Source organism: Poecilia latipinna, unplaced genomic scaffold, assembly GCF_001443285.1.
Source record: "Poecilia latipinna isolate Pla-1442-1.1 unplaced genomic scaffold, P_latipinna-1.0 Scaffold1190, whole genome shotgun sequence".
NCBI lineage: Eukaryota > Metazoa > Chordata > Actinopteri > Cyprinodontiformes > Poeciliidae > Poecilia > Poecilia latipinna.
Window position 1 is genome coordinate 127,113 of NW_015113806.1, and position 24,972 is coordinate 152,084.

Here is a 24,972-nt window from a genome sequence, read left to right on the forward strand (position 1 = left end):
CTACATATGAACATATTTACAGCATCCAGGCCTTCCTGTCAAAAACATTTAGCTAAACAAACACATTGGAAGGCATATGACACAATAATTGCACAGCTTAGTGATATTAGAGGCATAAAAATCTGACTTATCTGAAGTATTTAATGCTCTTTAAGGTCTGAACCAAGTCTATCTATTGACACAGGCAGTGTGGCTTTTAGCTCAAACAAACATGTAAACAAGTGTTGCTAAAGATTATGGCTGTACTGCATGAGCAATGAGAAACACTTAGCTACAGGTTTCTTCTAACTCAGTAAAGATTTCAGATGTTATGTACCGATGGCAGCCTCTTTAAACACATTTTGGCACGGCATAAAAGCATCCAGTAATATGTTGATGTTGTGGACGCTGACCTTCTGACGCCACCACAGCCCCAAAAGAGGATATTCAGATCCTTTCAAGTAGATCCCCCAAAAATATCAGAAAACCTGTCGGTGCGTCTTACAACAAAGAGAAAAATTAATTACCAAATGAGACAAAAGCTGGAACTGGAACTATATAGCAAAGATAAAGTCTCACTAGTTTTGGTGCAATTCAAAATGACGTTGGAGTCATCGCTGTGGGCATTTGAGGTTGTGTGTAAATACTTTGAGTGAGGTCAATCATTTAATTGTTGAAAATATGCAGCTTAGTTTAACTAGCAAAAGTGATTTTTTTTTAAGTTTGTCACATTATAATCCAATTTTTGCAAGAATAACATCTACTTTCCCTAGTATTCTTCCCCAGTGTAATTATTGATGTCCTCACATCTAAATTGTCTTTGATCAACAAATTAAAAGCTTTATCAGCAATAAAAGATGCAAAAAAATGTACATTATCATTTGTTAAAAAAAAGAATGAGTAGTGACTGCCCAGACAATTTCTTTTTTTTTTTTTTTTTTACAAATACGACTTTTTGGTGTTGTAAATAAAGAAATCTTCAGCTCTTTTATTTGTTTTCTTTTACTAATGCAAGCAGCACTTTTCCATTTTTATATCTTTTTCCAAAACATTCTCACAACTTAAAAACACCTATACATTTAACAAATGTATCCTTTAAAATGATGTTTTTCTTTAAAAAAAAAAAAAAAACAGGATAAAACTCAAACCAACAGCATGTAAAATGTGCGTCTCTCTGTTCTGTTCAGTAGAGGGCAGTGCTGAGCAGCAGGAGGAGTCTGGGGCAAAGGTCATGGAATATATTCTTGAACAGTACAAACCCATTTAGGTCTACCCTGCTTCCCTTATGATTGCTTATCTCCACATTCTGATGAAAGGCGCTGCGTCGAGTCCTGTAACATTCATTTAAAACTCTCAGAATCAGCAAACAGATTCAATTTGAGCACAAAACCAGGAATACAGTTTGGTAATTTATTTTTTCCGTTTCCCCGCACTTGTGTTTGATGGGATTCTTGCTCTTTCCCTTCTGAAGGCAAAATAAAAAAATTAAAAAAAAAAAAAAAAGAGGAACGGCCAGCAAGATGAGCCGTTTACCCAAATCAGACATCTCAGTGTCCGCTTAGATCAAACCAGATGGAATGAGAGCTTTGCTGCAGGTCGTCCACGTTTCTCTGGTGAAGAAGTTCAAAGTCCTTGTTTTATTTCCTCACTTCAGTTCGACATGTTGGTATCTTTTTTTCCTGGTAGGCCTCGTCAGACCGCCGCCTCCTCCATCACCTCCATGACGATGGTCCTGGGGCCAGTCAGGATCAGGTTGCTGACGGTCCGGTAGTCGTGGCAGAGGACGTTCAGGCCGTTCACAGACACCACAAACTGACACACCTGGAGGCGGACAGGAGAGCTGCTTCAGGCTCTTTCTAAGGTGATTTCACAGTTTTAGTTACTCTTTAAAATGAAATTATCTTTAGCAGTTGTTTTTCCTAAATAATTAATTTAGCGAGAACACATTTAGCAGTTATGAATATACATAAAACACAGTGATGCTTCAGAGATAAAATGAGAACTGGAAAAAAAGAAACAGCGGACACACTGTGTTTAAAATGTCAGTTTTCTGTCGTGCAAGAAAAATACTCTTGAAAATATTCTTGGTTTTAGTTTTCTGACTTTACTGAACACTGCATAAAGATCACAGTGGCTCTTGTAAAAATAATTAACTAATATTTCTGGTATTGCTTAATAAAAATAGAAATAGACGTCCGAAACAATTGGTTGGTGGATTTTCTTCCTCCTTAGTTGCATGTTTTTGTTCGTCTGATGGTTATTTTGATTATACTTGAAACAGAAACAGTTTCAAATAGTTTCTGTGATTACACCAAAACGCAGTTTTGGTGTAATCACAGGAAGTTATTAGTTAGTGCAGCCAATAAAAAACTTCCTAAATTGACATTACATCAGAGGAATAATCTTTAATAACAGAACAACACTTTAAATCTTGTTAAACGGGTAGTAACCAGCAAAGCGTCTAACTGAGCAAACGTTTAGGCGCAGAGAGTCATTACTGTTATCAGCAGTAACGCTATAAAAGCACGACGGCCACAGCCCAAACACACTTCTTACACACATAAACCTTGAGACTCTTATCATTATTACCAAAGCTGCAACAGCGTGGCGAGTGATAATAACATGACCTCATGTTTGAACTCCTAGATGTTTAAAAACAACAATATTGTTAGATATCAGTTAAAAAAAAGAGATGAATGTAAAACTTTTTATTCTTATTTTGGCTGCCTTGTATATAACTAAACTAGACCCTAAGCTACAATGCTGATAGTCCAAAATGTCTAAGAGACTTGTAATAAGTTAAATAGATTAGTTTGTTCTGAGGATGACATGAGGTAAACATTTCATTCCTATGAGCTTCCTCCAGATTCAGCCCGATTCAATTCTTTATTTATCCCAAAGTGGGAGTAAATGTTGCCGTAATTTATATCACCCAAGTGTCTTCAAAAAGTTGCTAGGGACTCCATGATGACATTTCCTGGACGACAACCAATCTGCCTCATTCCCTTTTGATGCTCTTTTTTGTAAATCTCTGTCGGCTACGCATCAGAACAAATGTCTGAAAGTAAGAATGCAAGAGAATAATTGTCCAAACATACAATGTCTGAATCCCAAAAACGATGAACAAAAAGAACAAATAACCTAGCACAGCTGCTCCAACATGAGCTGTGCAATTCTAGAAATATTGGACAATGGATGGATACCGGAGTCATGTAATTACATTTCCTTAAGTGTGAGTAGAAAGCTGCATCCATCTCTAGTCGTCAAAGATGGATAATATTTCCCCAAAGCTAGCCATGAGTTAAAATGTAGTCAGTGCAAAACCTCCAGTCTCAGACCACTTACCACCAAATCATAAACGTCGGTTAATGGGGAAGAAACGACCAGTACACCTGAAAAGGATACAAGTGCATGCTGGTTCAGAGGAGCTTATGGTAGCATTTCACTGTAAACTAAACAAAAACAATTTTGGTTTTTCTGATAAATCAGAGTGAAGGAAAGAAACGGCTGGGAAGAAAGCGAGGTGATCAACCTCATATCTCTCTATGCATTATTAAGAAGCTTAAAAGAAACAAACAGTTTCCCTTAAGGCAATCCTCGAGGTTCTTCTTCACCGCTTCTTTCCACCAACCTGCTTAACTATCTCTGTACACATTCCTCTTGGACTCTCCCCCTGCTGCTCTTTTTCTTTCGAGCTCAGGGATTATTAGTGTTGGCAGGGGCCCAGCTGGACTCTACGGCTCGTTGTACCAAGAGAGTTAAAAATCTGTTTTACAGAGAGAAGGGAAAGCAAACCGTCCTCAATAAAACTAAACAGGCCGTAGATGCAGTGAGGCCTTGCCGAAAAAGAGATGATGCAGAAAAACAAAGAGTGTAAACAAAAATATATAAATGCTACAGTGCAAACTAACAGGAGCCCTCGGTTACTGAGAAAGGAGGGGGTTTACACCAGTTTCAGGTTTGTTTGGGCAAACGCTGCAGATTTGTGGACAGATGAAATAAAGACAAACCTACACTTACATAGAGATAGATGTGACATTCAATCTCAGGCTTTATGATGTTGCATGAAATGAAATCTAAAAAAACAAACAAAACAAAACCCAGTGTTTTCACTGAGCGGTCCAAACACAAATCTCTGCCAGCAGTGGGGATTCTGCTGAGCGCACTGGTTTCCTGGAGACCTTGAAGTGACAACAGGAATCCAGGAGAGTCTCAACAAGAGTGTTTACCAAAAATGTCAAACTGTAACTTTAACAGCCAGTCTGATCCCGGTCGTTCCCACAATCCAGCTCAATAAACCCAATCTGTGTTAAACAACGTGGCTCTTGCGTCGTCGCTAAAATTGTTTCAACTTGAACCGACAGCAGCAGCAATCTTGTGCAAATTTACAATCGGGACGCAGGCAACCCGTTCGGTACACACAGAAATCTCTTGCGAAACAGACTCATTGGGGAGAAAGACAAAGATGCAAACGTTGAGATCATAATCAGGCCGTTAAACATGAGGAAAGCCTGTTAATGATTTTACAACCTGCAGCATGAGCTCGCCCTCTCCTTTGACCTCCGGCCTGAGCTGCAGGGCCATCACTTTACAAGCTCAGACGTTTCTCTCTTAAGAATCATTACACATCACTAAAGTACTCAGGTGAGATGAAACTAGAGCAACCTTCAAGGAAATGCAAGCAAATAAACCCACCGGGCTGACAAGAAACTCAACTAGTCACTGTTGATGGAGTCGCTGGAACACAGTCGTTTATATTTATACTTTATATTTCCTAATGTTTACTATAACATACTAAATTATATGTCTGCAACTGAAACTATGTGACATGTTTCCTTTCACATGGCAGAAATACTGACTTGTAGAGAATAACTATACAATCACAACGGCGCTTCCAAAACGCAGCAGTGTAGAAACACATGTGGGATTCTTTTCAGCAGCGCGGCCTCTGTAACCTTCGTACAGAATATTTCCAAGGTAATAACAGCAACCAAAGAAGAACTGACAGTTTCCTCTTTCAGTGCTGCTACTAAGACTTCATCTTCAGCTCAGTTCAGCTCACATGATCTGATTTTTTCTTTTTCTTTTTTTTGTTCTTCTCTCGTCTTGTTCCTTCATTTTTCATGTCGAGGCGTAGGTCCCCACTGAATTCCCAGAATTCTTAGCTGTGGCTCTTGTTGACATATTTGCATGCCAGCTGAGGCAGCAGAGGAAACATTACCCTGTTTACATTTCATTTTTCTCGGTTTTCCCCTTGGACGTGGCAGGTTCTTTGCTGTCCTTGCCGTCTTCCCTTTGCGGACAGAAGCCACAGAAACGGTTCCTCTTTTCTATTCCTGTCTAACGCTTCTCCTAAAACATTTACTTCTTAAAGAACATTTAAGAAGCATTCAACGGAGACACTATTGGAGATTAGTCGTTAGAAAATTATGTTTTAGTTTTCCCAAGTGAAAAAAAAAAAGCTTTTCACTGTAGTGTCTTCGATAATAATTAGTGGATATTACAAAACGACTACCTTTATCTTTATGTGAGACAGAAATATTTCTCAGTGATTTGAGTACTTTTCTTTTAAATGCATTGAAACAATCAAATTGCTAAATGTCAGGAGACCGTCCATGTTGAAAAAATATAAATGCAGATTTCAGAGCACATTTGCTAGTTAAACCATAATGGCTAGATAGTTAATAAACAGTTTAAAAAGGCAACTTTTAAACTTTCTTAGCCAATTATACATCCACTTCTGCTTAGTGTGCAGATTCTCACCAATCTGTCCTCTGTGGTCATAGTTGAAACACATCTATCTATCTATCTATCTATCTATCTAGATCTTATTTTGATTTTGCAGTAAATGTTGGTTCTCTGTCGGGTCTAACCCCAGCGGATGTTTACCTTCATGCCAACTGCAGCAGCCGGTCCACCAGGATCCACCGCCTGGATGTGACAGGGTTTGCTTCCTCGCACCACGAAGCCCCAGCCCACAGCATCACCCACAATCTGAGAAATCAAAACCAAAGGGGAAATCTTTAAAATACATCTGCGTGCTTCTGATCGCAAATGATTTGTAAATAATTTCAATTGTCACATAAAGCAGGTAGTTAGTCATTTGCTAAATATCATCAGTGAATATTTGTCTTCTGGAGGCACACACACACACACACACACACACACACACCGAGGACCAAAGTGTTAAAAATGTAGAACTGCTCTGTTTGTGCGATCGTACAGTGAAAATCTTCTTTATAAAAGGCCCTCCTGGTGTCAGAAGCTCCTCTGGAGTCACTTGTCTTTTCACAACTGTTAAGAAACACCAAGACAAAACACATCGTTAGAGTGACAGTGAAACAAAATTATAGGCCTGAACATCATGGACATGCATGAGTGAAAACACCTTCTTGTAAACTGAACCAATGAGCGCATACACTGAAAACACAAATACAGAAATCATTCATCTGCTTAAAAACGTTTGTGTTTATCTGCGTGTAGAAAATGGGAGAATAGGTCACATACTGACAGCCAAAGGCACGTTACTTCCTAAAAGAGTGCTGCTGTCCCCTTCTTTGACTTCCACTAATCAATACACACATCCCTATAACTTTATATGCAAAAATATTTTGAATTGCATATTTTAATCTGAAAAGAGAGAGGAGCATGACAGGATGCCATATGTTTCAATGCATTTAGGTTATCAGATAATTTGCTTATTGCTGTAAAACAACAGACCAACAAACTGCTACAAATAAAAAAAGAAGTGCAGCTGACCAACCTTTAGATCATTTTTATACAAATGAAAAAGGATAAATGAAAAAAAATAATAATTTACTATAATCTGACATTTCTGCCTCCCATTTAAAGACCGGCACTGTGGAGGATCTTTGATCTGTCCAACTTCATAAACGGCTATGAATACATGTGACCATGAGCTCATCTCGCTGTGATCACTGATCATCTGCTATGAATGCTTGGATTTTCTGTCTCACTTTTACATCATAAGATACAAAATAATAAATGGTTTTGTGTGGAAACGTATGACCTTTAAAGTCCAAAAGCATTGCATTTAAGATATGAGACATTTCTTGTTTATTTAAGAAGCAACAGTATTTATAAAGTAATACAGTTGTGGAGGAGTCCAATGCAGGGTCAGATTATAGTACAATTTTTCAAACCAAAGCATATGTGTATTAATGACCTAGTCGAAGTCCAGATCTAAGTTCAATTAAGTATCAGTGACAATACTGAAGAAAAAAAAACAAACATACAAACTGACTGAGCTTTATTGCGTAAAAGATATGAAACATTTTGGAAACAGTACGACATTTTGCTTCACTTTATGTTGTTCCGTCACACAAAATACAGAACAGTTTTTGTTGGTAAAGTGACAAATGTCAGCAAATTAAAGGGTTTATGAGTGAGAGTGGGGTAAATGTTTTCAAAAGGCAGTGTTTGTTTTTTAGCTTTATACCGGTCATAATTGAGCAATGATTGATTCTTGACAACAAAATAACCTGATAAAACCTTGTTAGCAGAAAACTGAGCTGTAGAGACCTGGATTCTCCCATTTACACATGAACAAGATGGTATATTTTATATAAATCTGAGTGAACAGTGCAGCTGGTAGTGCCTCCAAGCTGACCTACCAGATTTGGGGTTGCAGAGGACCGGTGGGCTGCTGCTGAGCGTTGGGCTGCTGCTGTAATAGCCGCTGCTGCCACAGCTGCTGCTCATGCTGCTTCGTCGAACTCCAACCGCGACCTTGATCTCTTTAGTGGGACTCACTAACGCACAATTAAAAAGTCAAGAGGTGAAAAATGCAACTACATCACCTTGCCTGTGACATGCAGAAACATGAAAATTGTTCAAATTTAACTTTTATAAAGTAGGAATTAAACAAAAAATGACAATTGGTATTGTAATATAAAATGTAGAAATCACGGAAACCTTGTTTCTTAAAACAAGCTACCTTACTCCGTTTTGTTTTTTTGTTGTTTTTTTTTTTTTAAATAAAACACCAAAAATATTTTCCATCTAAAATTTCTTTGAGATGACAATAATACACCGAATCCAAAGCTGCTAGAAAAGGCCTTGACACCTTCAAACATTTGCAAAATTTGTTGTGGTTATAAAAACGGGAGAACTTGTTAGACACAGACCAGCTTATACTGCAATAGAGGGAGGAATCAAATTAGAAATTCCCAAGAAACGGCCTCTGAGGTCATGATGGGAGGCCAGTGACTGTGTGACTCTGCATAGCAACACAATCAGGACTCCTCCTCTGTTATCTTTCTAAACCATGGATACCAGTATTACCGAGTGGGAGTGTGCCTCTGTTCTGGTTTAAGAGTCAACAGGAGATAAGGCAAATTAGGTAAATATGTCACTGTTTACAACAGAATGATAGGGGTCATCGCCAACCTTTACAGCTAGATTGTTGTCTTGATATGGACACAAAAACATCTCCGCAGTTAAAATTATATGAATTTACAGCTTCCCAGAAAATGTGATGACATCTTCAATTGTCCACATATCCTCTCACAGGAGAGGTAAACCGGGTGTGCGTCAGGCTTGGCTGGCATTAGTTCTGCGGCTCACTGGGTACCTGAGAGGAAGCTGGTGTTGCCTCCGTCCGAGTGCTGCTTGCGGAGGCAGAAGGGGCTGTCGTGGCTCTCGGGGATGCCGCGGCCGCGTTCGTGGAGGAGCTCGATCAGCCGCCGCCGTCGCCGAAAGTTCATCCGGAACTGGTAGAGGAGCGGCCCGTCCACAAAGTGGTGCTTGTTCGTGACTGAAGCAAAGAAAAAGAGGAAAATGAATTTGTTTTTCACACATGTAAAAACAAGCAAAAAAAAAAAGAGTAAATTCATGAAGTGTGTGACCTTCCTCTGACGTTTATGTTAAAAAAACCCAGAAAAATATGATAAACATATTTTATTAGTCTGCTACCTAAGATGATCAGATAAGACCAGTTATCATTTGACACAGTTCAAGCAGTTAAACCACAGCTGCAAAGTACAACCAATGCAAACTTATGAAACCAAAACAGGAAACAAAACATTAAAAACAGAGAGCTGCTCAGGGACTTGAACACTGCTGCTGCCGAGTCTCATCTTTTTATGCTAATAATGAAAACATTTCCAGCTAATTCAGTACAGTTTCTGTAAAGAGTTAGACACGCAGTTTAAGGTTGGTGGTGTTGAATTTTGATTTATATTCTACCGTGTTATTGACTTGGACATTTCATGACATTCTTGTTCAGTCATGTTCCTGCATTTTCACAGATTTATCCTGTTTTCCACTTTGCTTCTTGGTAATGTTTTTATGGTTTCTGCGTCACGTATCATTAACGCCTATATGTACCGTACTCTGGTAGTACAGAGAAATTTGTTCTTAGACACAAAGTTCTTTCTGTCCAGAACATTTCACACTTCACAAGAACTTTATCTCCTTATTAACCTAAGCATACTCATTAACAAGAGGAAAGCAGATTGTTCTCTGCAATGTCAGCAGTCCTGTAATGTGTTTCCTTCAATTAATTAATTCAAATCCACTATTCAGACTATTTCATTATGTTAGGAAGTACTCTTTATTTGCAGCAGAAGAACTCTCCGTGATCCTACAGAGATCATCTACGCCTGATATTTAATATTGTGGTTTTAGTTTGGTCTTCATGGGGCTGAGATTGCACGGACCCGTGCCTCTCAGAGTGCGTTAGCATGTTTGTGCTGTGTCGCCACATTCTTCTGCCCTCCAGACACTCAGCTCTGCTAAGGAGCTGGAGGACAGGAAGTGAGTCACAGAAGAGAGAACAGATGGAGAAAAAGAAGGAGCAGAAATAACTTTTTCACATGATGCAGCATCGGCCCGTTGTGTGGCCCGGGCTATGCAGGCAGCCCAAATAATGCCCACAGGAAATGCAACATTTTTTTTTTCCTTTATCAAATCAGTTCCATTTTTAGATACCTAATAATGTATGAAAGAGCACAGCATTTGGCATACAGACAAGGAGAAATTAAATTATAAGTGGATAGTAATCTCTAAACATCAGCCAACGGCGCCTTCTAAATATTTAGAATTTAAATACAAACATTTTTATGAATCTTTGAATAAATGTTGCTGTATCGCATATCACTGAAGGTTCTTCAAAGAGTTGCTGTGTATAGTGATGGCTGTAGGCAGGAAGGATCTCCTGTAGCGGTCTCTATTACAACGGCTCTGAAGAAGCTTCTGACTTGAAGGACAGTTCGTTTTTCTATGACAGTCTCAGTAAGAAGATCGTCAGGGTTGTCAATTATTTTCTTGATTTTATGAAGAATTCTCCTTTGCATCGTCATCTCCAGAGGCTCCACACAGTATTTCCCAGAACAGAACCAGAACAGATCCAGCCTCCTTTATCAGGCTGTTGAGCTTTTTTAAGTCTGTGGCTCTGATGCTGCTGGCCCAACAGATGACGGTAGAAGAGACGACGCTCTCAGCAACAGACATACAGAAGATCTGCAGCGTCTTGGTGCAAACCTTGAATGAGTCTAAAATGGACAGAGCAAAAAGTAATGGCGAGAGTACAGGGCCCTGTGGGGCTCCTGTGCTGCTGACCACCTAGTTCCTTCAGTCTCACAAACTATGTTCTGTACAGAAGAGTGCTGCATACTGTGCACATCTGAAGCAAAAACTGGCTACAATTTATTCTTCAGCCCTTAAGAGAGCTGAAGTAGAGGAGTGTGATATGTTCTACTTCTGTATTTGTCAGAAGATTCATTTGAAAAGGAAAAAAAAACAGCACAGTATAGACACAGTATAGACTTTCAACATGAGAGAAAAATCACTGAGAGAAATGGGAGAAGAAAAGAAAATACATTTTAATCCAATCTTCCAATCAACAGTTATGTTCCCTGTTGTAACACAGTGTCTGATCTGATTAGATGCCATTTCCAAATCAAACTGTCTTTCATTTGATGAAATTGTTTGACAGAATGTGAAACATGAATGCTCTCACACAAACTGCACAAAAGGAATTTAAACCAGCTGGTGGACGAACAAGCTCTCAGCCACAGAAGCCACTGAAGAACTTTGGAAACTTTGCTCTCGAATCTAACAGAGACAGAAAGCCTAAAGGCCCACTGGCACACTTTGGGAAAAATGTTAAAACAGCAAAGTGTCTATTATACCAGTAAACAGGCTGATCCCCAGGCAGGTGAGGATGACTATAAACCAGAGAACAAATTTAAACGTGATCTTGGCTAATGTGAGATAAAATATGAGTCAGTGTCGACTAAGATGAGCAGAAGCGAAGTTTAGGAGAAGTTTCCATATTTCAAACTTTCAGATACCACCTAGAGACCTTCCTAACCTATTTTTTTATATATTCAGGTGTGATATTTTAATAAAATATAGAAAATAAACCTGCTAAAACCTTGCTATGAACAATGAATTTGTTCAAATAAGACAGACTGCCAAAGCTTTACATGCCAACAAGGTATTTTTCACAATCGTGATTAAATGAAAGTCTTTAAGAGTTGGTGATCCAGCATCTATAACAGTAACCAGTATCCAAGGGGGAAAAACATAGACTTTTAACCCCAGAGGTGAAGCTCTTACAGTCAGATGAAAAAGAAGACATCCCCCCTCCCAAAAAACCCCACCTTGCATTCAATTTAGTAATTTGAACCAGAAATCACCAAGTTAAGTATTGAAAGCCCAAAAAGTGGTAGATGAAACTCAATACACTCTAACACATACTAAACATTTTCTATCAGGTAGAGACCAGTGTTGTGTAGTTGCTAATCATCGCTGTTTGGGAGTGGCCGAGTTTCTGCTGGTTTATCACTGCGGCCCAGTCTCATGCAACCATTTCCTTAAAGGAGCGGTATTATGAGCCTGGAATTTTTTTCCAGGCACATAGTGTCCTTTTATAGTCCAATCAAGTAACTACGTTATCTCCAGTTGTTATAAAAATGTATATATAAAACATGACTTAATTTTGCAATTTGATGCCTTGAAACTGGCGTCTGTCTCTTTAAGAAGCTCCTGCTGTTTCCTTCACACCGCCTTAAGAACGTCATGTGAGACCAAGAATTTAGGCACCGCTGAATGTCCGCCATGAGAGAAGTACAAATTAAAGGATTTTTCAAATGCACATTAAAGGAATCGAATCAACGCTCTGGATATGTTTTATGATGAGGAAATAAAATTATAACATGGCCTACAGTTCAAACAAGTTGATTTCACATAATAAGATCATGTCAGGGTGAACATTACTTCTCCTCCTCACCATGCTGAATGATGCCATGTTCAAGCAGCCTCCGTCCCAGCTGCTCGGCCTCCTCTCTGGTGGGCATCTCCGCCTCCTGCAGCAGCCAGTCGATGAACTCTGAAGCAACCAGGGCGCGCTCAAATGCCATCCCTTCTTCTTCTCTGGTTTGTATCAGGTTGTTCTCAGTGTTCATCAGCCTGTATTAGGAAAAAACAGATAAAACCATGGCAAACTGTGAAATAACTAAGAAATACATCCACCAACCATAATGGCTACAATGCTATTATTACGAAGTTTTATTTCCATAGCAGAATATTAAGTGGAGAATTAAGAAGGTTTATTTAAACTCAACTAAACCAAGATAAGAAAAAATAAGCTAAGATGAAGTGCCTAAGAAGAAAAGTAAAAAAAAACTTAGGATAATGCAGTGCTAAAGATAGGCTAAGCTAAATTAAGACTAAATATGCCAAAATACACAATACTAGAGAAAAATACAGCAATTTAGGATAATCCAAGATGTAAGCCAAATAAAATAAATTAGGTCATGTTAAGGTAAGATAAGAAAAGAAAAGCTAAATTACAGGAGGGAAAACTAATTAAAAATGTACTAAAATAAACAACATTAAATTTAACTAAACAATCAAAGAAAAGGCTAAGAAGAATAAGGGGGAAATAAGCTAAACAGAAGTAAAATAAGCCAAGCTAAAAGAAGCTAAAACTAAGCTAAAAGAGATGAAAACGATAAAGACTTGAAGAATTAAGATAAACTAAACTAAATTTGGTTAAACTGAGACACATCAAGTCTCATTATAACAAGAAAAAAGAAGTTCAGTAAGCAAAGATTAAGAAAAACTCAGCTTAGCTAAAAGAACCTAAAATATAATTCATTTGCTTTCTAGAACCTCTGGATTCAAAACTATCCCTTCCCACGTTGTAGCGTTCATGGTTCAAGGAGAGCCAGAGGCTTTCCCACCTCAGCAGGGACACAGACAGGTTTCAGCTGAAATGCATGATAACAATCACTCCACTGCTCCGAGGGCTAAAAACCACATTTCTGTCATAACTTTCAAGGAACATGACAAAAAAAGGGTGAAGGCGATGCTAAAACTTATACACCTGCTAAATTAAAAAGGACTTTAGCAGTTGGTATAAAACACTTGCTCAAAAATAAATAAAATACAATTCAAACATTTTCCTGCTGGTGCGTACTTTAGATAATTACCAACTTACTTTTGTAAGTCAATTAAATCAGCTTGAAGTAGAAGTGTGTGTTCTGAGTTGAACTGTGTGACACACGGAGAACTAAAAATAAAGTGACACACACACCTATGAAGACCAGAATGTCTGAATCTTTTCTCCTGCTGCTGTTTAGCAAGTACACCCATAAACTAATCATCTACCTGCTTAAATTATATAAGACATGCAAGTCATTGCAGACACATTGCACTTTCGTTGCATCATTTGCACGTGTCAAAACATGTCCTAGTGAGAAACTGTAGCATTAAACTTTCTGCCTCTCTGCCTCTCTGCCTGTTGGCTATTATTTGCAGAGTCAAAGTAAATTTCTGCAACCGGTTTTAGCTCCTAAATATTAATTGCTGGATAAACATGTATACACCTGCTCTGGCTGCAGGGAACAAAAAGCCCCCAGCAACTAGTGACCAGTTAAGAGAGGTCCAGCAGACTAGAATAACCAGTGCTTTCTGCCTGTGTGACGACTGAACAGGTAAAGTGTAAAAGACATTGCATGTTTCACAGCCGGAGATGAAAAGCAACAAACACAGAGCCAAAACATGACCAAACAAAAGAAATTAAAGTGAACTTTGAATGAGTTTGCCAACTTTCCATTTCCTGTTCTCAAAATTGAGTGATTTATCTGCCATTTGTCGGGGCATTTAAGAGAAGTAGAAGCAATTTTTTATAACCCAGCAGAAAATATTTTTATTTTCCACAAGACAGATGGTCGCGGGTATGGGGGCATTTTGCACTAATCAGTAAATGCAGAAAGCTAGTTTAACTTAGGGAAAGGACTTAAATTTAGTCAAAGGAGGCCAACTTCTGTGTTGTTGGTTAGGCAGAGTGGGATCCTAATGAATCCAATTTGAACCAAATGAAACCGTACTCAGGTGCATTAACAAGCCTTCATTCTGCAAAAAGCTTCAAATTACCACAGGCACTTTATTCTGTCCTCTTAGTTTGGCTCGATCCACTGTGTAATGACAGTTCAGAGAAAGCCAGAGGCCCTGATGACGACGACAGACCAATGCCCTCATTACACATCGCCCGGGGACACAATTTATCTGCCAGATTTGGACCAGAGCTGCGAAAATAAAGTAGAGCTGGAAGCATTCAGGGATTAACATGTGGAGTGAAATTAGTACTTTTAAACTCAATGCAACAAAGATTGTTTTTCCCAAAGTCAAAACACAAATGTCGATTCATTATTACCATGGAACTTGAAAGATTGAATGCTGTTTGATCCACATCAACCTTTAAACTCAACAGACTGTTATGCTAGCTCAAATGCATTAGCTCAAAGTACTGCACTTTGTACTTAAATAGAAACTTAAGCAATGCAATGCATTATTCATCTCCTGAGACCTTAAATATTGTGCAAATACTGTGTTTGAACGGAAAACGATAACAGAAAATGGGACACTTGGGCAACTCTGGCCTGCAGACACTCTTAGCTATTCATTCGACAACGCTCACTCCAACGCACAACGACAACTCTACAGCCATGCAAAAACTTTCAACAATGTCGGTGTCATGTTCAGGGTCACTGAGTGGGCGAGTGAGAGCTTTTAAAAGTTAAATATAAGGAGAAGGTCTCTTTAAGGGCTTGGTGGTAGAAGCAAATTCTTAACATACCTGATTTTGATGCAGAATTTAATTGGACTAAATCAAGTTCTTTCTCTGAATAAATGTTTTTTTTTGTTTGTTTTTTTTTTGTTTTTAAAGCTCAATTTACAAGATTTCCACCTTAAAAGCAAATACTTACACAGCCTCAATACAAAGTACAGACTGACTTGTAAAAACCAAGAAACAGAAAACTTGGATTGATTAATGAAAGTTACAGTTATGTCGTTAAATCAGATATATCTATTTTAATTAGGTTTTACTGTTAGATGTTGAGGAAAGGTTGAGTCAAAGCAGTTATGTAAGGAGCTATGTTTCTTTGTTTCTCATTTTCTCCTATTGAACGTCTTTTGTTCTTACAAAGTTTAGTCCAACTTGCAACCTTCCACTGTCCCGTACCACGCCACAAAATGCTTCTATTTACAGGAAGAGATCCAGATAAAGCTGCCAAACTAACCAAATTTGTGCAAACTTGACCCTTTTAAGAATAAGTGAATTACGAAATGCTTGATTATGTTCTACAAATATGTTCACAGAACTTTGACTCTTTCTATACTTTTAGGATGTAGTTTCTACCCATGATAATCAGTCATTTTAAGAACAAACAGCCTCCATTTGCAGTGGAAAATATATGCAACCATCAGTGGAGCATGTCAGTGAGTGTGGTTCACCGAGGTTAGCAAAGTCTCTGACTAAATTGCAGCTAAAGGAATGTATTTTTTTTTCTGATGTCGTTTTTAGCCTTCACAACCAACAAACGACAATCCTCGCTATGGCAAATTATCTTAGCAAGGGCTGTTCAAGTAAAGTGGACACATGTGGATCTTCGTAAGTGACGAAACGGTTGCTTCATGATCACACGTGGCCAAAATGTGGCATGCAAGGCTGGACACATTTATTTTGTCACCACGTTACATAACATGGATGTCCATACCAAAAACAGAAAAAAAGGAAAGAAAAAAAGGACCCAAAGATATAATGAAGAACGAAACCAGTGTGTTGAGAAAAAATACTCATAGTCCTCCCCACAAGATTTAGAAACTGCTGGCTGTCCAAACCAGATCTGTCTGCTGCCTGTGTTTGGAGTCTATTTATGTTGTTTTGATATTTGACAGAATAAGAAATAAATGTATTTATGAGGACGACTGTTTTTGTTCCAGTGAGAAAGCGTCGTGGAAATGGTACGAAACATAGCAAACTGTATGCTCACGTACATTGCATGCAGCAGGGTTTTTGCAGCTGCAGAAAAATTTCAATGCCGTCTTACTAAAAAAACCGAAGTAGCTCACAGGATTAAAATGGGTGTCAAACAAGACTGAATCACCGTGTTCGTGTGTTTCGTTGATCTCGTTGCTCTCGTTGCTCTCGTTGCTCTCGTTTGGTTTGTTGTTATAATAAATGAAATGATTCTGATCTGTTTACATAAACAAACAAAAGTTTGACTTGTGAAAAAGAAAAAACTAAACTTTCCACAGGAAAAAAAAAACTAAGTGGTTCATTCAAGCTGCAAGAAGTCAAGCGAGAGCAAGACTTCATGAGGCTTTGCTGTATGTTTGACATGTTGGCAGTCTTCTTCAAGATCTCAGAGTCAAAATAGAGCTCTGCTTTCTCCTGGGAAAACAGTGAGAGACAACTGCAAACAACAGGAAGTAGGAAAACCCACATCACCTAAATGACAAGCAAGTGTACAAACTGAAAGCTTTTTCTCCATGTCTACCAATGCTTTAATTGTAGCCTTAGAGTAAATTGAGTTACCAAACAAGCGTGTAAATGAGTGCGAGGGTGGTGAGCTGCACCATGGCAATTGCATAAACATGTAGCTTTAAGAGCGGACTTGACAGCTGTGTCCTCTTCCACTATTTCATTCTCTTACGCAATAGTGGAGTGTATGGGTGTGAACATGTGTGTGCGTATTCCCAGAGACGCTAAAATAATAATAATAATAAAAAACAGGTCTGTGATTAAAAGTGTGTGCCACTTCAGCTAGAGGCACAAAAACACAGCTTGCTTGTATTCCTGAGCACGAATGCGCTCGCAGCGATTTCCAAAATCAAAGATGTGCAGTAGATACAAAGTTGATGACAAGCAGAGTCGTCCGTGTTTACGGTGTTCTGTAAACAAAGCTCTTGCACGGACAAAACCAGTGCATCATCGCTCGGTAAAGATGCATCCAGTCATTTCTGCCGCCCCCCCTCCCCCCCAACACTCCTTTCACTCTCCCCAAATTTGCAGGCTTTTATCTCGGCCAAGCTGAACTCTGTGTCCTAATTTAATGAAAACCATTTACAACGAAACTAATTCTCAGAAAAACATGAATGATGCTTTTTCTTCCTGATGTAGTCAATCAGCAGAGCATCAACAACAGTAGGGTAGATGAACAAAAGAGGAAAAAAAAACAAAAAACGGGAGCGGTATGAGTGGAGTGGTCATTCACTATTCATCAGGCCATCTTCAACATTTGATGTTTTAATAAGAAATGTCTGAGTACAAGTCCAAGTATCACACTGGGGAAACAATCACAATATCTTTTAAGTGACAACTTTAGGGAGTCACAAAATGTAACTCTTGGCTGTTTCCTCTACTGTCTGTGATATATACTTACATTTCTCTAAATTAATGAGCGTTAGAGTGTATTTGTTTTGCAAATCATCTTTTCAGCTGTTTAAAAGATGAAAGACGTGCCCAATGAGAGGAAGACTGTAATGGCTGCTTCAGTTTCCTGTTTGTCTGGGTCATTTAGCTTAGCTTAGATTCAAAAGCTCTTTATGTAGGAGAAAGCTGTGCAGAAAGCAGCAGAAACACGAACCATAAGTTTAGCAACCTTCAAAGCAAAGTCTTTGAAGCACACAAACAAGTTTTTGCTTCACACAATTAACATTTTGTTTGCTGATCTCATCCAGGCTGGTACCTGTTACAACACCTGACCAAGACTGAAAGTGTTGAATATTGATTGCTGATAATCAGATGATGCAAAATTTCGATCTTGGTTCTACCACGTCAGTCACCCGTATTTATGCAATCACTGATAGGAAATTGTTTGTTAAATATTTCCTGTTTGAGTAAATAAAAACTCAGACAAATTGGATCATTCCCCCTGTTTTCAATCTTTAAATTAGTCTGAGTTCCGAAAAGCTCACTTACTGCATACTATGAGGCAGCTATTGATTGTTTTTTCCCTAAACTCTGTCAATAACTAAAATAACAGTGTGTTTTCTCATCAAATGCAGTATCATTTCAGGTGAAATGCATGCTAAACAGACTAAAGCCATGTGTAGAGTATCCCTTCGTTTTATCATTTAACAGCACCAGACACGGTTGCATTAGCATGTGCACGTGTTCTCATGTGTGTCCATACTTTTCATATAGCCTCTGTCCCCTCATGAAGACCTTGGCTTCGCTGTCCAATGGGAATGTGCCGTCGTCCTTTCTGAAGCGGTACAAGAGCTTCATGTCTTTGAACTCCCGGTGCTCGTCACACACTGAAAGCACACAAAGGGGAAAAAAAATTAAAGTTAGAGTCTGAACATCTTACTGGCAAAAAACTTAAGAAGTAGAGGAGTGTCTGAATCACGGCATCTCTGTGATTCAGGAGTAGGGGAAGAACAAGGCAGCTGTAGTTGGACTGAAGAGGTTACTGTTCTGGTCTGTCTTGGTGAAGATGGATCTGAGCCAAACAATCTTGACTTACAAGTCAAGATCCTCACCTATGCTCAAAAGAAATCGATCAGGACCTAAAAATAATATATATGTATTGAGATAACCCAATATACGTCAGAGAGCCAGTAGGTAGGTAGATACCTGCATAACTCCATGATGCTCATGCAAGATGACTTTGTGTGATCACTTATAAAAACATTTCCTAAAAGGTTGATATAAAACTGTTCTATTCCTGTCCGTCTCTGTAGTTTAGTCAAATGTAAAGCAGATAGAGGAGCCACTGCTTTTAAGCCAAGTTGACTGAGAAAACATGGAGAATCATCCATTAGGACACACTGCTTGTTCCCAGAAAATGTCAAGTGAGGCCCTCACTATGAAAAGACACACTAGCCATTAATACCCAACACTAACTCACCCAACCTTTCTCTGGGATGCAAAACATTTTAGCCTCACCGTGGTGAACAATGCTCTGGTCCAAGAGTTTCTGCATGATCTTAATGGCCGTGTCCCGGTCTGAGGCTTCCTTATGTTCGATTAGCCAATCGATGAGCTCCTTGGCGACAAAGCAGTTCGGGTAGGTTCGGAGGTGGTGCCTCCGGTCCTTGATCACCTTCCCCTCATGGAGCCGCAGCCTGGAGACAAACGAGCAGCAGAGGAAATGTGATTGACGCTCGATTCCTAGAAAGTAAGACAAGAATCTTTCCGCTCTATTTTTAACAGTTGGTAATTTATGATTTTGTTCTGACAGGCAGTTAAATCATGAGCTGGAGAACCTTATCTCTGATCTCTGGACATCATTACATTTCCTGTTTGGGTTGAGCAGCATTATGGTCACTAAATCCAACATCTCTATCAGAGCAAACAGAGAGTTAGTTGAAGAATAACCTGAACTCTAAAACCGTCATAACATTTGGCAGAGCACGTGTCTTTTCTGGGCTCAAGGTGGACGTATGGAGCTGAAACACAGTTTTCAGGGAACTACAATGCATCTGTTTCAATATTAAAAAATCATGACCTCATCATGCTTCAGCAGCTGCCCTAGATTCCGGTTTCCCACCATCTCCGTGTCCTCTACCTGAACTGGAGTGTTGTGAATCGGCTTTAGCCAGGCTTCCTGCAGCTTGCTCGATCCTCTCCATGCTGAGTCTGTGTGCAGCTGGCCAGCATCGCTCTGAATTAGCAATGACAGCCGGCCTAACTGTTCCGCCAAATCTGCATGATGGGCAAACAAACGTGGCTAACAATTCACAGACCTCAGATCTAATCTGCTGTTTCATCGACGTTTCTTTCCACAACTTCTCAAAGGTTCTGACTGTTATCCTTGAAAAATAACCTCCTCTAAAGCTGGAATGTGAATTATTAAAGTTGGAAGTTTATCAGCACATCAGTGAATGACTTACTGACTACTAGTATCTTGATTTCTAATCTAATTGCTCTCAATGCTCCACAATGCATTTTGCGATGGCGCTACAATGTCCCTATTCATGAAAGAACGAGCTGGTCACAAGACTTCCTGGATCCGCTGTATGTCTCTGTAGGCCCTGATAACTTTCCTTAGGCCAACATGAGTAAGAGATGTATGTGCTGATATAAAAGCAGTAATCCTATCAGCCACTTCACTGTTATCAGTTCAGGAACTGAGAGGCATGTGTTGCAAGAGACAAAAAAAAATGGACAAATAAAGGTGAGGACTCCGCAAACTCCTCGTTTCTAATAGAAGCAGTTTCACAGCCATGTCTAATTCCTCACGATTTCTTGAAATACTTCAAACTAAGCTACACAGTCAAGCTAAGCTCACATTGAGCATCCAGCTGTCTAGTGTTTGCTTGTGTTGTACAGTATAACAAAAGCTGCTTCATTCAACCAGAACAGAGCTCTGAGCTTCATGCAGAGATCAGCATTTTACCACGCTCACCGTAACAAAACAACATGATTGTACTGAGCAGGTAAAACTTTTACCCCTGACACGAGTAACAGGATGTTAACATCTGCTTATTTGGATTTATAGGCACATTTAACGGGGGGGAATTATAATTGAATATCAATCATATTCACACTTTAAAGACAGTGAGAAATGTATTTTAAGCACATCTATTTAGTTAGGTGGGGAGATCATACTTTAAAATTTTAGTTTTTAGCAGGATCAAAATTAATACTATCCATATTAATGGAACTGAAGCCTTTTTAAATGTATATTTTATTTTTCTAAAGTTGATCTAAGTTTCTGGGAAATTACTGCAGTTAAACACGATGAGTAGGATGGTAAGGGAGGTAACACAAAATATCACCAGAGTTAGAGAATTACACAAAAGAATTACACAAAAGAAAACCATAAATTGTTAAGTCTTTGCATTGATAATAGAAAAAACATAACAATTCTGTTCTACCATCACAAACAAAAACATGTTGAACTCTATTAAGCGAACTGGAGTCATGTGCCTTGTTAGGATGAGAGCAATGAAGCCTTCCAGCAACAAACACTACAGACCCACCTGTATGATCACGAAAGCACTTTATGTCCACTGTTATGTATGGTAGAGGCTCTGTGATGCTGTGGGCTTGCTTCTTTTCTGAGTTCACTTGAAGTCTTGTAGAGTACATGGCATCTTATGTGGATTATTTAATATTAAAATCTACTGAACTCATTCTATTAGAGACGCAATCAGCCACAAATCTGAATCTGGCAATTTGCCTTTGATTGACTAGAAAATCATCAGCTAGCAGCATTTGATGCATTTTTTTTAGTTTAACCTAAAACTCCTAAACAATATAGGAGCATGAGATACATAAATTGGGGAAGATTGTGTAACTCCTAAAGAATCAGCAGCATGTCATTTCCATGTGTTATAGTCCTTAAAAAATATAAATTTTAAACATTTTAAGTGACAGGTGACATCTCAAAGAAAATTAATGATCACTGCTTCTCTCAGCAGCATACTGATTCAAAATAAATTACTATAAAAAGACACAAAATTGCTCTCTGTATGATCTAGTCTTACTATATGTCAATGGAGAAAACAAATGGCTGTCCTGTTGGCAAGAGCGCATTGTAAAGATGGATTGTTTCTCACCTCTGAAAACAAACAAACAAATTCTAGATTATTATTATTTTTGTATGTGCAAGATAACTTGTGCAAAAAAGATTTTAGTTTTGTTTTTTTTTCTAAATCTTTGCCAAATGTGCCAGTATGGGCCAATGTATATGATTTAGGTGAGGGATGAGGCAGTCCATTAAAGATAAGATGGAGTGGGTCAAGGTCTAAGTTTATTTTTAAAGAGGGGCGAACAAGATCTTACACAGGCAGATGGAAACACGCAGTATGTCACGTCAAGCGTCCAGAACAGGGACCGCTATCCCAAGCAGCTCTGCATTCACTGACACCAGTGATGCAGCCAACTGGCAGCGTTAGCATACAGCTGTGCCAGAAATCCTAACACACACAAACACATGCATGCTGCACACAACATACAGTTATAAACACAAAAACTCTCTGTGGAGCAAAAGAAGAGCACACTGCATTCACCTCGTAGAATGTGCAACAAAAACAAAAAAAGAAGGAAGAAAAAAGAAAACTATAAATCTCTGCAAGATTATGCAACTCCTTAAGTGGGTGCCTCTGCAGAAAAAAAAAAAAATAATAATAACACCACTTACACCCAGTTGGATAAAAACTTTTCACCAGCATGCCCGTTTCCTTTTAGTTCAACTGGGGGGCTGAAATTCCAGGCATTGGTGCCATGCTTCCCTACTGAGCCTCCATTCATCGGCTGAGGTCATGAGGCAGTGAAAGCCAGGGTTCTGGAGCCTCTCTTTATATACAGTAGGCCTGAGGTTTCAGACTGTCAACAACTCCACCAGGGGAACTCCTATATGATTCACCGACAGCGGCGATAGGCAGGGATTATGGTATGTTACTGCAGCTCATAGGGAACTGTATCAGTGGAGCAACCAAAAAAAAAAAAAAAAGGAGGGAGTTATGCAACCCTGCAAAAGGCAGCAATTACAAAGCTAAGATTTCTATGGGTGTGCATGTATGGATGTCTTTGTTTGACTCAGCATGCTGCAGTAATGCTGCTCAATCTGGCTGTAGTTGCAGGGAACATTATATAAAACATGTTTACCACAGCAGAGTGTCTTGTTCTGTCATGCCTTTATTTTTATTTTTTTTCTTAAGTCTCTTTCCAGGGGAATGCAGGAGGAGATAAGGACCTAAATTATTTGCGACGGTTCAAATGTGCTTAGGATTCACGCTGGACGTACAAGTAGAGATTAATACACAAGTGTGTGTTGTTGGGGCAGGGCTGAGAGACCCACCTCAGCTGCTCTCCGGTGACAAGCACCTCAGCCAGCCGCTCCAGTTCGGCTGCCTTCTTCTGCATGGTGGTCCCGATCCGGTCCATCGCTCTGCTGAAAACAAAAGGCGCCAGACCACAATAACATTGGTGTTAATCGAAGACAAGTCCGCTGTCTCTGTCGGGACTGCTGCGAGGAAGAAATGTTGGCAAAGCTGAAAATTAAATGTCCGTCAGAGGCGTTTCAACTTGCATTAAGAAAGTAACAAAGACATGCCTTCTGATGACGGACGCTGCAGTCTCACCTGGGGTTCTACTTACCCTTCAAGCACCATGGAGAGCGAATTGATGAGATTATTCCTCGAGTAAATTTTTGAAATGATAATTATTCCATGCGAGGAGAAAACTGGGAGTCACAGCAGCAGCAGAAGCAGCCCCATCAACAAACATCCACGTTTAACCTCAGAAAGCATCCTCCCCAATAATAATAATAATAATAATAATAATAATAATAATAATAATAATAATAATAATAAAAAAATATCAGCTCATTAATGAATGCACTTCTGCACCGCACCTTAACAGCTTCTCTTCTAAATTTCAATCTGAGTTCTTTGGACGCAGTGCAACTGGAACAACTCTGTCCTTTCAGAGCGGCTGTCTGAGCGCGGTCTGTTACTGACACTGTCACACCACAAGGCGTGAGCACACGCTTTCCTCCCCGCACAGCGCGCACAAAGCCCCCGCATTGGGAGGACTCTGCTGGCGTCACGGGGGGAGTTAACCGGAGAGGGCGGGGTCAACTGAGGGTGAGCTCCATTCCGACACCGTGTGGGTATAACAGGTTGGTGGGGCTTGGACAAAAGTCATGTCGCTTTTAGGAAGTTTTCAAATTAAACAAACCAAATAAAATAAAATAAAAGTTCTTTTTTCAAACTGTTTTTTTATGTTGAGCTGATCGTTGGATGTAACTCATATTCCACACTAAGATAAATGGCATATTTATTCCTTTGCCACAAATAATAATAATAATAATAATAATAATAATAATAATAATAATAATAATAATTATTATTATTATTATTATTATTATTATTATTATTATTATTATTATTATTATTATTATTATTATGTATTTTTTGAATAACCATTTTATTGTTGCATATTTGATGATGATTCGACCACTGACTATTTTATTTGTTTATTTATTTATTTACTTGACTTTTTCTTGTTTTCTCTGATTCCATTCAGTTCTTTGTAAGCACTTCTTTAAGAAAAAATATAAATATATGCATCTATATTATTTAAAACACAATTGTTTTATTTAGGCACAACGCAAATCCGCACTGGATTTGAGCATACTGGTCATGCTCAAAGCAACAACTGTTAAGTAACAACTTCGGAGTTATTACTTAACACAACTTAGTTGTTTCTTAACAGGAACGACTATAAGTAGTTCCTCCATTTAAATAATGTGTCACACGCCACAGAAATATCCGATCATTTCATCCAGTTCATTTTATTTGAGTTATATTCACCTAAAAAAAGAGAACAACAAAATGCATGGTTTGCACAATATAGCAGAACATGCAGAGACTTGCCTTTTGTCTAAAACAAAAATAAATAAATAAAAAAATCTGCTGACTGCTACTGTACCTGAACACACAGAGCCATAAAATGGAAAGCTTGTATGATCAACCTTTCAAACTTTACATTCACACACAAAGAATTAAAGCAAGTGCAGTGTTTGATTTTAGAGTGTAACATTTCTGTGCTCGTGAACAGAAGGTTTCCACTCTGTAAGGATGACGTCATCCGAGTTTTCATTATTATTGGCTGCGTTCATTCCAGTCAACTTGCACACGTGTTTAATCTGCAGAGTAACCTTCAATTTTGATCATCTTCACCGATTTCAAGCAGAAATGTATTAACTGAAACAAATGTGA

General features: G+C 38.9%; 1 protein-coding gene across 2 annotated transcripts; it reads right to left on the bottom strand.

Annotated features, from left to right (window-relative positions):
• Positions 1-1,099: 1,099 nt before the first annotated feature.
• On the bottom strand, positions 1,100-23,747 carry deptor (DEP domain containing MTOR-interacting protein). 2 transcript variants are annotated; one of them, XM_015053655.1, is made up of 10 exons: positions 23,348-23,747; positions 23,049-23,138; positions 19,187-19,365; positions 18,432-18,555; positions 12,236-12,414; positions 8,573-8,755; positions 7,614-7,751; positions 6,203-6,273; positions 5,869-5,973; positions 1,100-1,800 (listed from the first exon to the last, which is right to left on the bottom strand). In XM_015053655.1, exons 1-10 carry the CDS (start codon positions 23,359-23,361, stop codon positions 1,672-1,674), a joined length of 1,212 nt encoding a protein of 403 aa, XP_014909141.1. In that variant the 5' UTR covers positions 23,362-23,747; the 3' UTR covers positions 1,100-1,671. The 2 variants fall into 2 exon arrangements, with proteins under 2 accessions (XP_014909141.1, XP_014909140.1); XM_015053654.1 differs by having other exon boundaries at positions 23,049-23,141.
• Between the last annotated feature and the right edge of the window lie 1,225 nt (positions 23,748-24,972).

What these genes read in the sequence shown, in the direction of transcription:
- deptor (XM_015053654.1), bottom strand. An exon ending in CCAGAGCATTGTTCACCACG is followed by an intron (nt 18,556 to 19,186) that starts GTGAGGCTAAAA and finishes GTGTGCTTTCAG; the next exon opens with TGTGTGACGAGCACCGGGAG. An exon ending in ACATGGCATCATTCAGCATG is followed by an intron (nt 8,756 to 12,235) that starts GTGAGGAGGAGA and finishes TCTTTGCTTCAG; the next exon opens with TCACGAACAAGCACCACTTT.